The sequence below is a fragment of the Polyodon spathula genome, chromosome 18 (genome assembly GCF_017654505.1).
Source record: "Polyodon spathula isolate WHYD16114869_AA chromosome 18, ASM1765450v1, whole genome shotgun sequence".
NCBI classification, from domain to species: Eukaryota; Metazoa; Chordata; class Actinopteri; order Acipenseriformes; family Polyodontidae; genus Polyodon; species Polyodon spathula.
In genome coordinates this window covers 29,737,664-29,753,582 of record NC_054551.1, presented here as the reverse complement: position 1 = coordinate 29,753,582, position 15,919 = coordinate 29,737,664, and the positions used below count along the sequence as shown (strand labels likewise).

The 15,919-nt window shown below is 35.9% G+C and overlaps 1 protein-coding gene across 2 annotated transcripts in view; it reads right to left on the bottom strand.

Moving 5' to 3' along the window:
• Positions 1 to 14,885, bottom strand: part of LOC121330462 (adenylate kinase isoenzyme 5-like) — a 36,350-nt gene extending 21,465 nt beyond the window's left edge. The window contains exons 1-6 of one of the 2 annotated variants that reach the window (XM_041276994.1): positions 14,691 to 14,885; positions 12,406 to 12,592; positions 11,582 to 11,749; positions 10,397 to 10,569; positions 9,646 to 9,759; positions 3,921 to 4,112 (exon numbers count right to left, since the gene is read on the bottom strand). In XM_041276994.1, the coding sequence (XP_041132928.1) occupies positions 3,921 to 4,112; positions 9,646 to 9,759; positions 10,397 to 10,569; positions 11,582 to 11,749; positions 12,406 to 12,592; positions 14,691 to 14,750 (894 nt within the window). In that variant the 5' untranslated portion in view covers positions 14,751 to 14,885. The remainder of the gene's footprint in view (positions 1 to 3,920; positions 4,113 to 9,645; positions 9,760 to 10,396; positions 10,570 to 11,581; positions 11,750 to 12,405; positions 12,593 to 14,690) is intronic. The other variant, XM_041276995.1, reaches the window with a different exon arrangement.
• Positions 14,886 to 15,919: the final 1,034 nt, after the last annotated feature.

Below are 15,919 nucleotides of genomic sequence, written 5' to 3'. Positions count from 1 at the left end.
TAGAGCCCAGTCATGCTGTCTGTAGGGCCTTGTATGTGACTCTTAGGACTGCTCAGGATCCATTCACTGCTGTTTATGGTTCTTGCTGATCTATTAGAATGAGCAAAGAAATTATAGAGCCAAGAAAATCACCAACAATCTTAAATATCAAAGAAAAAGAAGCATGAAATGACATTTTTCTTGTGAAGTTTGCAATCATCTGGACACTCACATAAATTCTATCAATCGCTATAGGAAAGGCCAAGTTTTCTATAGTGTCCTCAACATACTGTCACAAAACTATAAAACTATAATAATTTTTTTTTTTTCATGGCAGATGAAGTTTGAACATCTCCCTTAAAAAACTTTACTCGGTGCTTAATATTCAGGTGGATTCAAACGTTACAATCTGTATTCCCATTTGTGCTGAAACTTGGTTCATAGAGCATCAGATAGATTTGAAAATGCATCTCATTGCAAGGTATCTGAACTACATGCAGTAGTCAATCATCAGGCTTCCCATTCACTGGTTAAATGCATTAGTTGTCTGGAAACACTAGGGAGAAAGAGCCTGTGGACATTTCAAGCCTCACTCTCTCTAATAGGCAGATATAGAAATGTTCCCATGGCTTGCATAAAAGAACAAGGCTGTTAGGGTAGGGAGGCAGTGTCTGACATAACTGTCTCTTTTTTCATAACGTGAGGGGCAATGGAACTGTCTACAGCCAGGCACAAAGTGAGATTCCCAACAGAGCCACCTAATCCTGACCCAAACAACCCTTTCCATTCAGTCCTGGGCCTCTCTCAAGAACTGTGCTAAACTGTGCCAATGTGCTGTTTGGAGACGACAAGCAAAAGCATTACCAGTAATGCCCTCAATGTTTCTTTCTCAAGAAATAAATTGTAAAAAAAATCATTTAAAAAATCAAAACAACTTGAACAATCTTAATTTTACCAAGAAAGCCCTTCTTGATAATGACAGAGGAGCGATGCTGCACCAGTGCTGTGAACTGTGCTCTTGCTGTGATGCTCCAGTTTCCATCCTTATTTGCCATTAATTTGGTTTACTGAAACAGAGCGGTGTTGAAGATCCCCTATTGAGAACAACCACTTTAGGCTGAGAAGGGGTTTGTGATCAACATCATCTCTCCACCACCTGCAAATCTCATGGGGCTTTCAATCTCCTTATGGCTTGTATAGGCTACAGATGTAGTAGATGTAAACAGACTATTCTATATGACTGAAGGCAACTGAAAGCATATTTATTGAAATGAAGTGAAATGAATCAGCACTGTTTGTCGCACCAGTATGCCGACATTCATTTTTGTTTTCGTTACCTTGAGTTATTATTATATATTTCATAGTTGATTTGAGAGCGTCATGACTTAAGTAATACATGCATTTGTATTTATTGATTCATATCGTGATTGGCCTTGGTATATTGAGTCCAGACTACTGTATGTAGTATTGAGCAAATACTATGTGCACACTACTGTATACATGTATATGCCAGACCTGCTAACAGTACATATATATGAATGTACAGGAATGATCATTCATATACATTCACAATAATGTACTGTTAGCAGGTCTGGCAACAGAATATCCTTGTGTTTCTTTTTGCCTAACTGGTTTCACAACCATCTGTGTTTCTTTTCTTTTTCGCATCACTATGAGTTAAAGGGCCAAAATCAGCTGCAATTAGCGGTTGTCAGCTGTGGAGGAAAGATGTGTATAATATAATAGCATAATATGACGTCTTTACTTGCCTTTTTATGTATTAAATTATATGAGTAATACAACCAGACATTTCTGTGTTTCTGTTCTGAATGGCTGTTATACAATAGAAAACTGCCAGAACATTCGCATGTGATGGACAACATCCACTGGAAATAAATGACACCGATGGGAACTCACAGCTTTAAGAACAGATAACAACTGTTCAGTTTTAAAGAATAGGGAAAGAGACACATACGTCACTTCAGATTGCCATTGTTCTTTTGACAGCAGCATATCACAAAATCTATTCACCTTTTCACTAAGACAGTGCTGGTTAACAAAAATTACATTCATGAATCACGTGCCGGATTAACTGAATATATTTCATTGACAAAAAATGCCATTAAGCCTGATGGCATCTTACCTGCACTTAACTGCATTGGCCTCCATACCCCTACCCACCGTTTTCAGCAGTTCTCTCTTATGATAAAACACTCCTGGATTACTTATTCCATTGGGCAGTAATACATTCCTTTGGGCTTTTAAAGCAAAAAGTATCTTAGTTGTTTAAGCAATTCTAACTGGCTTACAGAGTAGTCAAAAAATACCAGGAACCCAAAACCCACCAGATTCTAAACTTCAAACACATCAATACCAACAAAAAATAGCCTTTTAACCAAATTATTTTATATATGTATATATATATATCCCTAGATTTTTCAGCACTGCCATTTCATTTAATTTGTATCATCTTTTTTCATTAAGCCCTGAAAGTCATCCATGAAAGTCATCTCTAGAGAAATAACAGTCTAAACGTTGGGTATGTGCAGTGCAACACCAGGCAGAGGAAAACAACTGTTTCTTTTCCTTAAATGAACATTTTGAGACTCATTTGTGTTTAAAATACTTTTTACATTACTGTGATTAAGCTTGTGTCTCCTGCACAGAATATCAGCATGCCAAAATATGTCTACAGCTTTGCATCAATAAACATTTCGTTTCACTTCACTGGTCATTGATATATTTGCTGGAAAGGTGACCAGATTGTAAAAATGTCAAGAACTTGAACAGCAACGCAACAGAGAGAGAAGTCATACGGAACACAGAATCCTCTTTGTTTATTGTGGCATCATGACACAGGTTATACTCTGTGGGGAGTTGAATACCCCTTTACTTAAGTTACATGGAGATTAAGATTTCAAGTGAAAGAATAAGCAGAATGATCAAAACTACACTATAACACACCAGCCCTGCTAATTAATTTGCACACAAGGAACTGCAGATTTCAATAGGCACTCCTACACACAATTACTTCTAAAAGTACTCTCACTGTACCGTTTTTCAGTTTTAGAACTAAACTTCCAGCACCCAAGTTACTAAATAGAAACTTTCTAAAGAAAATGTGACAATCGTTTGGATGAGAAATCTTCTGTGTTTGGAATTTTATAGTCTTCTACTGTATGTTTATAATAGTGCTACACAGACTTCTACACACCATGGTGATGATTTATTCTCTGTGGCACTTCATTCAAATCTTCTGCACTGAGAGGAGCTTTCAGTGTGGTTGTTTGACTTTCATGCCTACTTCACTGTTCACAGCTTGAGGACCTATTGCTTCCCACTCTTTAGAAAGACCTTCTGTAGACATAGACCCAGTTTCAAGCGACTGACAGCATCAGTCCAAGATCCTTTTTTCTCACACTGAAGATCAAAGAACAGCAAATGTATTGCAACTTGTTTATTTTAATACCCTTTCCTTTTTTTTTTTTTTTTTTTTTTTTTTTACTAATCAACTGTGTTTTCCTTGGAACTGGAGTAGACATTAAGTCACCTTCTTTGTTAACGTCAAAAGGAACTGAACAACTTCAGAGAGCCAATTGATTTTGTTAGCTAGTGCAATTAATTAGAATGTTTTGGTCTTTGTATTTGCCCTTTGAACTGATTGGAGCTGCTCTCAATTTCAATGCAGGCAGCTCCCAGAAGAACAGAAAGCTTTGTAATGCTTTCGATTTTAAGACCATAAGTGGACTGCAGATTATACATTCCACTAGACTAAACTATATTAGACTTTTATACTAATAGAATGTGGATCAGGTGATGTAATATGAAGAGCCACTATACTATAGATATTTGGTGCATTAGTATAATAATGGAATGATTCTCAGCAATGGAATGTCATTGTTACTGCTCGTTGCCAGTTACCGGCTGACAGGAAGGCTTACCGTGACAATCAGGCCCTTTTCCTGGAAGTACTTCACCAGAGGGATGGCGTTCTGCTTGAAGTTGGCCAGGCGGCGCTCAGTGGCTTTGGGGTTGTCGTCAGGCCTCCCCTGCTGCTCCGCCCTCCTCTGCAGTCGCTCCTTCAGCCGGTTATTGACACAGGCCAGGAACACCACCAGGTCCGGGGTGCAGATCTGTGGGAACAGTCAGCGAGATGAGCTTTTATCAGACACAGACTTATCCTGCCAATGGACCAAGGTATAGGGGCCTTCTAACTGGCCACCTAAAATACACCGTACAGTATCACAAATCAAAGTGGTTAAGGGTAAGTCAGAATAGAACAGGTCAAGATGTGCAAGAGATATTACACATTGCCTTCTCTTAAACTACAGTACATTACTGATGCAGTCCCATTGCAAAACCATTGTTGCATGCAAGGACAAGACACTCCACTTCCATGAATCTGCTTGAATGAAGTTTATACTTTATTCTGTATAAATAAATTAATGCTCAGGACACATGCCTGTACCATATAACCAACCCTACAGCACTAAAGAACACAAGATGATACTAAATGTATATTTATATACAGGTTCCTGACATTTATTTAAAATGTTTGTTTTATCATGAAGAAAATGTATGAGGTCTTACAGCTGTGCCACTGCACACTGCCACCAAGCTGAAAAATACACCAATATTGCACACAGCCCTAGTACACACCACAGACACTGCCAGTGCGACACATGCCATCTGGCAGCTGGAATTTGCCTAAAGTATTACAAAGTGAACTGCATTTATCTCAATCTTAAATGTACTCTGGCTTTCCATATTTCAGAATGGCAAGTTATATATTTTCATTAAAATATAATTCCAAAAGACAATACGATGCATTGTTACAGTAAATACAAAATACAAAAGCTCCCTTCAGCTGTAATTGTTTAATTACAATGAATATGTAAATACCCTAAATCAATCCAGATCCTTAGTATATTGTATTACTCTATAGTGCTATTAACTCACATTGATTTGCCTTTTAAGTCACATTTTCCACAGTGAATGTATCAGATAAATCAATCTTGACAGAACATTTAAACTGCTGTTAGGTTATCTGGAACAATTTATCATATGGCATTACGGAAAAAGAACTGATGCTGAAGTGATTTTTTATATTATATACTGTAGTTTAAACATGGATGACTGTGTTTATTATAAATATTACATGCCAATAGATACATAAGACTACCCAGCTGAGGCCCTGGCACTCTAATGCTTTATGAATACAGTGCAGGATCTCACATTTGCTGCAAACTCTTTTCTGTATCTACCAACATAATCTTTCTCAGAGTTGCTGCTTGTTTTGTTATAGTGGCATCATATTGGAAATGTAATCATTGGGAGGGTATGTCAAATTCAGGGGAATTCTATTTTCATTGTATGTATATTTTACATTTTAAACAATCTTATCAAAAAGCATACATCACCATCTCTTAGTTACTGGCTGTTAGTTATCCAAAGGTACAATAATTCCCACTTTCATTTCAAACACTATGCATAATGTTCATCTGATCACATGACACAACGTCAATGGGTAAATGGCAGCATGTATTTCTGCACTTGGTAAGGAAACTGAAAGTATATTTATGTTAGATTTCAAAGCTACAGATCCTGGGTGTAGCAGCCCAGTGTTAATTTGTTTAAATCCAACACTGACTCATATTTTTGCATTCATTTAAAATGAGGAATGAGGCTTGTTTGTGATAATAACATTCTAGCCTGTATAACATTTACAACATGCACTATAGAAAGGGTGAGGAAATGTATAGTAACCAAATGTACTATTGCACCAAATACACAAGATGATGTTGCGAAGGTTTTCATTGTGGATTTGATATGCATGCATGTGTCTGTTGTCTTCCCAAGTCCCCATTCTAAAGGATCTTTGATCTCAATGGATTTTCCTAGTACAACAAACCACAGCATAAGCTGTACTTTCCAGCCAATCATTACAAAAGCCATGGGGTTTTGATACCTCTAAAACAAACAAAAGGGGCTAACTCCACTCATTCAAGCTGTACACCCATTATTGATTGACTATGAACTAGGAAACCCCAACAGTCTAGGACAACTCTTTGCTGTATTCTACTACTGCTCTCAATCACAATTATATTTTCTGTATCTTGTAAATGAATTTACTCTTAAAGGTAACCGTACTCACATTTTTTTTTGTAATTGCTCTTACTTGAAATTGTTCTCATCCATGTATTGTACTCACTACTACTCTTTGTGGAATTTACTCTTACAACCCAATATATTTAAGTTTAACTGCTCTTAGTAGAAATCACTCTACAACGTAATTATTTACTGTATTTTTTAATTAGAATCATTAGAATTTGCTCTTATTTAAACTGTTTGTATTATATTTTATAACTGCTCTTATCTGTAATGTGATATTTTGTATTTTGAGTGTGTTTGTGGAGAGGAGGTGGATCTATAAATATCTTAAAGACAATCCACAGTTCCAATAATCAAGGTATGATTAGAAGCACATCTGAGGAATTTGGGGCTTTTTAATGCACATTAATAACATTGTAGTTTTAAAAATATGTGTGTGTGTGTGTGTGTGTGTGTGTGTGTGTGTGTGTGTGTGTGTGTGTGTGTGTGTGTGTGTGTATATATATATATATATATATATATATATATATATATATATATATATATATACACACACACACACACAGTGCCTTGCAAAAGTATTCAGACCCCTGACCAATGCTCTCATATTACTGAATTACAAATGGTACACTGAAATTTCGTTCTGTTTGATATTTTATTTTTAAACACTGAAACTCAAAATCAATTATTGTAAGGTGACATTGGTTTTTATGATATATATATATAGAGAGAGAGAGAGAGAAAGCATATATTTTACAATGAGTTAAAACACATCTATTTTTAAACAAGAAATATCCGTTGTTAAAATGCTTCTCATCTTGATGTGATACAGCTGTGGATTCAATTTTCCCCATAATTCAATTTCACTTGGATCCTCATTATACCTTGAATCCCAATAGTTGTGTTACAGTAATAAGAGGGCACGCTATAGAACCATAAAACCAGCAAGATACAACCTAGAAGGCTACTTTTGACAGCTTCAATCTGTGATTATTCTATTTATATTCTGTTGATAAAACACTGGGCTTCAACCTCAGTCATGGAAACGGTGTCCTAATTTATGCTAAACCGAAGCTGAAAGTTTCCAAGTCCATTTAGGCATGTTAACTTATCTGCATTGATCACTTCAGCGCTTCACATAAAATTAGTTTCATTCATCTGCTCAACCACTCATAATCTAATTTACATCAATAAAAAGACTCCTCAGTCTGGCAGGATTCCAGTAGGAGCTTCCCAGCACCTGAATCTCTAAAGCAGCATACTATATCTTTAAGACAAGTATCCCAGCCAGGCCGGTGTGCAATGGGATATGAACCTGTTATTCACCTCCCTGGTTATTTGTTATTGGTTCAGAACCAGCCAAAGTTAGCAGTAGGGATCCAAAGTCTCTACAATTTGGTGACTATTGGAAGCTTATTTAAAATTAGGTTTAGTTTAATTCCTTCCGAACGAATGTCTGAATCCTGAGAAAACACCATCACAATCCGTACTAATTTGGAGGCGTCACTCAGAGGGCCCAGGGATGGGTTGGCACTTTACCCACTCATCCTAAAAAAAGGTGTTCAGTTCAGGTAGCATTCTGTGGGAAAGCCCAAATTGCTGTTGCCTATGTATTGACTTGCTCTGGATCTAAAAAGATGATTTCAATTTCCAGTGGAGTAAATTAAAGCATCAGTCACAAAAATAAATGTAAAAATAAATAAAAATGGACTATCTAACATAAGTATCCCAAATAAGATACTTCGGGGTTCTGTGTGTTCACAATTACTGGGCACTGTAGGTATTTGACAAGCCTCAGAGCTTAGACTGATAGTACTCATTCATGCTGCATTACCCCCAGCTATTCTCAAAGCTTGCCAAGTCTGCTACATAGTCCATCTCCTTAAGTGAAGACCTTTCAAAACACTGTGTAACAAAAAAAAAATGGTTTTTTGTTCCTGGGTAGTAAGTGTTATTTCCTAATTGCTTATGCCTCAAAAGTATAGAACATGGCTATTATTCCCCACAAACTTTGCTTTTGTGACCAGGACAGTGATATTTCAAAATATCACTATTTCCAATGGGAAAATGGGCAAATGTGTGTCTTTTCGTCAACATAAAGTCAGAAAAAAACAACATATGAATATTTAAAGTATAATTGTAAATCTCGAAAAACTACTCACTTCTAAATCTTTTGTAGTCATCTTTGTATTACTTTAGTATAAATACATGTTAATTTGGATTCATATGTTGTTTTTTTCTGACTTTATGTGAACGAAAAGACACACATTTTCCCATTTTCCCATTGGAAATAGTGATATTTTGAAATATCACTGTCCTGGTCACAAAAGCAAAGTTTGTGGGGAATAATAGCCATTTTCTATACTTTTGAGGCATAAGCAATTAGGAAAGAACACTTACTACCCAGGAACAAAAATTGTGTTACATAGTGAAATCATTCTGACTTTATTGCCATAGCTAACCAATGCTCTTAGCTAAAATATGCTTTTTTGTGTTGGCAGCATCAGCTTCTGTCAACAATAAACCACTGATTTATCTATGGGCTAAAGGCTTGGGGAACAATATTAACAAATATCCAGTTTTGCAGGACCAGGAACAAAAAAAAAAAAAAAAAAAGAAAAAAAAAAAAGAAATGTATTTTGTTCTGATACAATATAGTTTGCAAAGCAAATGTATCTGAACATGGCAGGATCAAGTGTCTTATCTTCTACAGGTACATTACATTTTGTGAGGTCCAGCTAATCAAACTAAATCACGGGTTCAAGCAGCATACAGAAGAAGACTGAAGACACAGACCTTCCTGGATAATGTGTCACTATTTTTTTTAACTGTTTCAAAACTAGGATTTACTAGTATATCTCTGTATAGTTCTGTTTTACAAAACTGTTTAAAAATAAATAAATAAACACTTTTGCAATTGTAGTGTGTGTGTGTGTGTGTGTGTGTGTGTGTGTGTGTGTGTGTATATATATATATATATATATAGTCTGTCAAAAGGACAATTTAAGACATTGGTTGCTGTAATTGTGCAATGTTTGCTTCATGTTTTACACGAGCAAGCCTCTCTCTCCTATACTAAGTCCCTTGAATGAGGGGTACATCTTAATAGCCTTATACAGCCCGATGATCCAATGTTTCCTGCTGCAAATTAGTGGCCAATAAGATAAATGCAGTTGTGCTCATAATTCAGTGAGTACAGACTCATGGCAGTTGATGAAATCTGAAGGCTGGGTGGTGACAAGAGTGTCATTTAGCACCCAGCATGAGCTGAGTTTTTTTACACCCACAGACATTTCTGCCTTTGACTTGGTGATTTGAAATTGGGTTGAAGGGAGAGACAGTAGACATTATTGCTCCCCTGAGGTCACTATTTTAGTAGGTCAATGTCTGTTTTATTGTTGGTCATGTGACTCTGCATTAGCCAATTGGCATGCAAGTATGAAACTAAGGGTTTCATAAACCTATTATAACCTATTATACTGTTTGATTGCTGTTGTTGTCATTCATATCCTTATCAAGTAAAGTCACAACTATAGATGAAAAGAAATAGCCTACCTGGTCTTCAAAAGACAGTGCCTGGGCAACATCTCTAGGAAATCCATCAATAATTATCCCAGGTGCATCAGGAATCTGCATCAGTTTCTGTTTTATCTCTGTAATAGTTGTTTCCTAGAAGAAATAATGTATTTCATAATTATTTATAAATAATCACTACCTGTGATTTGCTTAATTAGACCCCATTTAAGCCCCACATAGTTTGCATCTGCAACTCTGAAAGTGAATCTAAGGCTTAGGTTGGGCTTTATTAATTGAAAATGAGTTTTATAAAGCTGTGGTTATTATCCCCTGGACATAGATCACATATACTGTATATACAAGGATTGAATGGTCACTGTAGACTGATCTTACAATTTATGGTTGACACCAGATCTTGAACATAAATTATTAATCCATTAAATAACCAAGAGATGCAAACCTAACCTCTTCCACGAATCCTGTATATAGAACCATTCTGTAGTGGGCAATGTAAAAAATGTAACAATAAAACATTATGTCCAGCAACTATATACAGATGTGACCTCAAGAGTGCTAGATTATTGAAGGTTCTGGCCATTGTACAAATTGGTCAGATTATTACTTTCCAATCAAGTCTATTGCAAGGATTAATTGAATCTAGTCATTAACAACCCACTTGATAAGACTGCCTGGGGCTTTCACACACTGTTACAGTAAGTGTTAAGTTACTGCTACTGGAGGAGTTGAAGTGACTCAGTATTTAAACACTATCGTGATGATGCTCTTATACCTGTGGAGCTAATTCTCCGTTTGTAATTATTTTTGCAATTAAGCTCCATTTCCTGTTGCTGGTGGCATTGTGGAACATCTTGTTTCTCAGAAGCTCCCCGACAGAAATATATTCAAACCCATAGCGCTCTGCAATCTTTAGGCTCTGGGTCCCCTTCCCACTGCCTGGCCCACCTGTTGTGTTAATAAAACAGAGTGTTGCTATGTTACCCAAAGATTAAAGTTCATATTTTTATAAACAGAAAGGTTAAAGCATTGATTCTCGTTATTTCCATGTCAACTGTAAGACCTCAATCAGAAAGGCTGGGGAATCAATAATGTGCGTGTGAAGGTCACCGGGTCTAAATAGTCTGCCTTCACCTCTTTGACTCTAAAGTGGAAATGTCTGTGAAATGTTACATGTTGGCTTCATTAAATATTTAGTATTTATGATCCATGCGTCTCTGCTTTATATCAATACCTGTTACAGAGCTCGTCAAACTGTGAAGTTGCGAATTGTTGACACAATGGGGGCAATGTCATAGCTATCACAAAGTTTGTTTTTAAAGAGGAATAAAACCAATTTTAACAACGCACAATTAACAAGAAACAATTATGTTTCAGAAAGGGAAAGTTTTGAATAGTGTTATGCCTTTGCTTCCAAATAAGGCCCCAGTAGATTAGTTCAACCACAGTCGTGCCCAGCCAACAGTCCAACATAGGTCAACAAACAATCTGATTGGATTTAAAAAGCACAGTCCCTATCCAATGTAGCTTTTGAAGACCAGACATCTACAGATGAGATGCTACATCTTGATCCCAGTAGACAAAAAATAGATTTACAGAAGAGGAACAAGCCTTTAAAACTGGTCACCAGGTGGACTAGACTGAAATTAGAAGCTATTAGAATGAGAGCAAGGAGTACAGTTCCTTGCTCACTATGATTCATGGAATTATATACATTACAGAAAGTTGGTGAAAACACATTAGTAATTATCTATGGTTTGTATAACAGTTCACACTCAGAAGCATTTGGGTCTTAAATGACACTTCTTCCCTGTAGCAATGCTAGAGACATCTTTAGATAAATTAAACTAGGTTACCTCTTTGGAGTGAGACTTTGGGGAATTGGGGAATGATAACAACTGGCCCGCCTCATTAAAAAAGGTAATTATAGTCCTTTACACTGCATACCCCTCCATCTTACCAATAACAAGGATTATCTTGGGACGTGGTCTTGCTGGGTCAAACACTTCGTATTCCTCAATCAGCTCAGCAGTCTCAGACAGGTCCGAGTCACTCTCAATAGAGAACTGATGGATTGGAGGCAACCGATCATATCTCCGGTAAGGAAAATTAGAGCTATCTGGCAACACTGAGATGTCAGAAGGAAACCATGCATTAGCATAAAGACAGCATATTCTGCAAGATTTGAGGAATCTTGTATGGATGGTCATGAATTTAACATTTTTCCAGGGCTTCAGCTAAACAGTTGAAAATCCTGGTTTATCATGATACGGTATAAAGCTGACATTTACCAATTTAGATTTATGCAAAAGGCTCAACGTCTAGACCTTGCATAGTTTTTGTAGTTTTTTCATGAGTCGCGATATTTCCCCTCAGGCATTATTTGTGCGTGGTTATTAAAAAACAGAAATTAATGAGGGAAATGTTACTTTGAGCTAAAAGTTTTGGGGGGGGGGCATCATTCAAATTGGACATTGACTCGGCAGAATCTGGTATTACTAGACTCACGTGCACAACATATTTGATTTTCATAACCTTGATAAACATAAAAAAATAAACAGCGAATATACAGTACTGATTGAACGGATCCCAGTGATAATGAATAACCTTGTTTGTTTGCATCTTGCCATGGTGACACAGTGCGAGTGCTACTTCCCAAAGCTACAGCTGCAATGAGACATCACAGCTCATGTACTCTCAGCTCGTTTGTGAGGCAAAGAGCTGCTCTTAATCCCAGCACTCGTCCATGACGCTGAATTTAGCAAGAAGCAGTGCTACGCTTACCATTTCTGAAGAAAGACCTCCTGGACTGTCCTCCATTGAGTGGAGTTAATGATTTTTTCTCCTGGCAGACGAATGTGTCCCATCTTACTTTCTCTGTTCCTCCCAGGTCCCTCACCTTCTTCAGACAGCTTTCCATATACTCAACTGGGTCATCAGGTCTGTAGTACATTAAGCCAGTCAGCAGACTCTGCAACAGCACCATTTATTTGATTAAACTTTAGATTTTGGATACAATAGAAAACATTTAAATAATCTCTGATTATGATTAACAATGATTGGCAATGGATTCCAATATAATTTTAATGAGACATTTTTTATGAACTGTAACACATTATTAATATAAAACGATTCACCTTTTCTAATGTCAATGACTTACAATTGTGGAAGGCTTAATATTGTGATAGATGGCAATTATATACATGTTCTTATTATAGCGATTAGTTACAAATTGCATAATATTGTATTGACAGTCAAGTTAAATCACCCATTTGTGTTTCTGTCATGCTTTATTACACTTTAAAATGCATGCTGTGCCACCTTACAGAGACTTGAAAGAAAGTGTTGGTATATCACAGTAGATATACTTTCTGTTTCTTTTTATCTCTTGTCTCCTTAATAATTATGAACTCAATTAAAATGTTAATACTTTATATTAAAAGCCTTAACCTAACTGTAAATGTAAAGCAGTATGATCCTCTACACAGTGGAGTGTTGTTTTTACACTTGAATGCTTAATAACATCCTCTACACAGTGGAGTGTTGTTTTTACATTTGAATGCTTAATAACATCATTTTCCTTTGGGGAAATGTTGTAACTGGCAGAAAGATAATTACTGTGCTGGATTTGTACGTTGAATAATGCTACAAGCTACTGTAGAGTGACACTGCAGCAAAGTAGCCTGTGATGACTGATGTGTTCCTTCTTGAATACAGCACATAAATAAACGTGGTTCAATAAACCAAACCAAACTTAAACTATATATATATATATATATATATATATATATATATATATATATATATATATATATAGATATATAATCAACACACAGTAATATAATGCATGTACAACAAATGAAAACTACAGAAGCAATGTGGTCGTTTCAATAATACACACCATAGTATGTTTATATTATTAATTAGTCACCTTTGAAAGATTTCTAAAAAAAACATGATAGTACATGTATGTATTTAATTATTATGTGTGTGTGTGTGTGTGTGTGTGTGTGTGTGTGTGTGTATATATGTGTGTGTATGTGTATATATATATATATATATATATATATTTTTTTATGTTTTCTTCTTAATCAAATTTTCTTAACATCCAAATTTACAGTCGTTTTAACATAATTACTGTGTGCAATAAATTAACCACTTTTTAGTGATAACACATTTCGATTCCGAGATTACAGTATCTCTATCTGCCGATAATTAAACGAGCTTAGCCGCTAGGAACTCTGAATGTGAAATTTTAATAGCATCACTGGCTCATGTGTCTCTAAACAGTTGTAGAGGTGTTTCAATATTAGTTATTAAGATCAGTGAACAAGGTTTAAACAACTAGATTAATTACACTTGGTCTAATAATGACTTATCCTGGAAGATTTCACGGGTGCAAAATGTAGTTCTTCAGGAGTTTAATTGTAGAACGTCATACATTGTGTGTGAAAAATATGTATCTCCTATGTACAATCTACACCCAGTACAGGGATACAAAGCCCATATATTGTTGTTATTATTATTATTATTATTATTATTATTATTATTATTATTATTATTATTATAGGATACTGTTTTGATATCCATATCAGCTGTAGGGCGAGTTACAACTATATCAAACAACTGTTATTTAACATAACGATTGCTTTCAGGTGTCGTATATTGTATGTGACTATTACATCGATTGAGTGTGACATTCTATTTTATAAATTGTAATATGCATTATATAGGACACCAAGAAGGCAAATTGGGATGTATCGTTTCCTGCGTGTCCACACTCTTCCAGTAGCATGTCTGATTAATTAATAAATGCATGTTTTATAATTCTATCAAAATTAATTTTATTTATTTATTTTAATGAGAATGCCCTGTCATTTGTAACTCGCCGTCGCTGTTAGACAGATACATTAGGCAGAGACCAAAATGTATGGCTCAGAATTCAGATTTCACTTTAAATCATTTTTGAAGTGTGCAAACCAGCTCCAGCGAGAGAAAAATATTGCTATTAAACAATACAGTAACTCCACGCACGACTCAATATAAACCACGGGTACTTAGCAGCTCACCTCAAACAGCTGAGGGATCTCTCTTAGCGTGAGGTATTCCTTGGCATCGCTGGTATTCATTCTTCCTTGTGTAATGAACAATATTACAGAGATGATAAAAGGATCCCAAAAGGCAGCTCCTTTCTCTTCGGCTGTGCGGTGTATTGATTTATTCGTTAACCGAGCCTACTACAGTATCTTCTCTCGGTCAATATTGTAAACAGTTAAAAACTAAATTATCACTAGAATATTCTCGTTACCAACGGGGCCTACTACCAGGGCGACATTTTAACAAACAAACAAAACAAACAAAAAAAAAAAAAAAAAAAAAAAAGGCAGCTCCTTTCTCTTCGGCTGTGCGGTGTATTGATTTATTCGTTAACCGAGCCTACTACAGTATCTTCTCTCGGTCATATTGTAAACAGTTAAAACAAACAAACAAACAAAAAAAAAGCTCTAAAAGCAGCGACTTTCAATGCACTGCCCCGCTGTGTCAGTAACACTAGTGGTCCCACGCAGCACTATCGTATTTTAACTGTTTACCCGAGGGACTCTAGAGGGGGTTGGTTGTCTTGCTCAAGCAGTCACCATTCCACCGGCGAACAGTATTATTAATCCGAACAGAGAATGCATTGAACTATTGTAATATTAATGAACGCTGTGGTAGTTAGTTTGTTCTCATGGGATCAATGAGTCGCGTGAGACAACAAAATGATGCATTTCTATCATTTAAAAAAAAAAAAAAATCTATTTTTTCTCATAGGTTACATACAGCTACCTGACTCACATTCTGATTGGTTAGAAGAATATATAGGCTGCCTTTTCTCTTACTTAAATTGTTCGTTATGCGCTATACCTGCTCTCAGATGAAGACAATTGTTTTTATTAAATTAACTTAATGTTGCCGATTTCGGTATTATCAAAATAAAATAGTTAAGATTTTAAGGACTTTGCAGTGTACACTGCCTGTCAGCTATGATAAAGCAATCTCCATAGAAAGAAAATATACAGTCATTATTATTTTTAACAAAGGATAGACTTTTGACTTTTAAAAAAAAAAAAAAATATATATTAATTCATTGAATCATATAGGCTTATTGTTATTTCTAATGCAAGCCTACTCAAAAGTACAGTAGCATTACATTCTATTCCCTACCGCCCTCTCGCTGCTTGTAATGGCTCTGCAAGTGAACCTGAAAGGTTTTTTTCAGTCCTATAGAGATACTGTTGTTTATCGTGGCAGTTAAAAA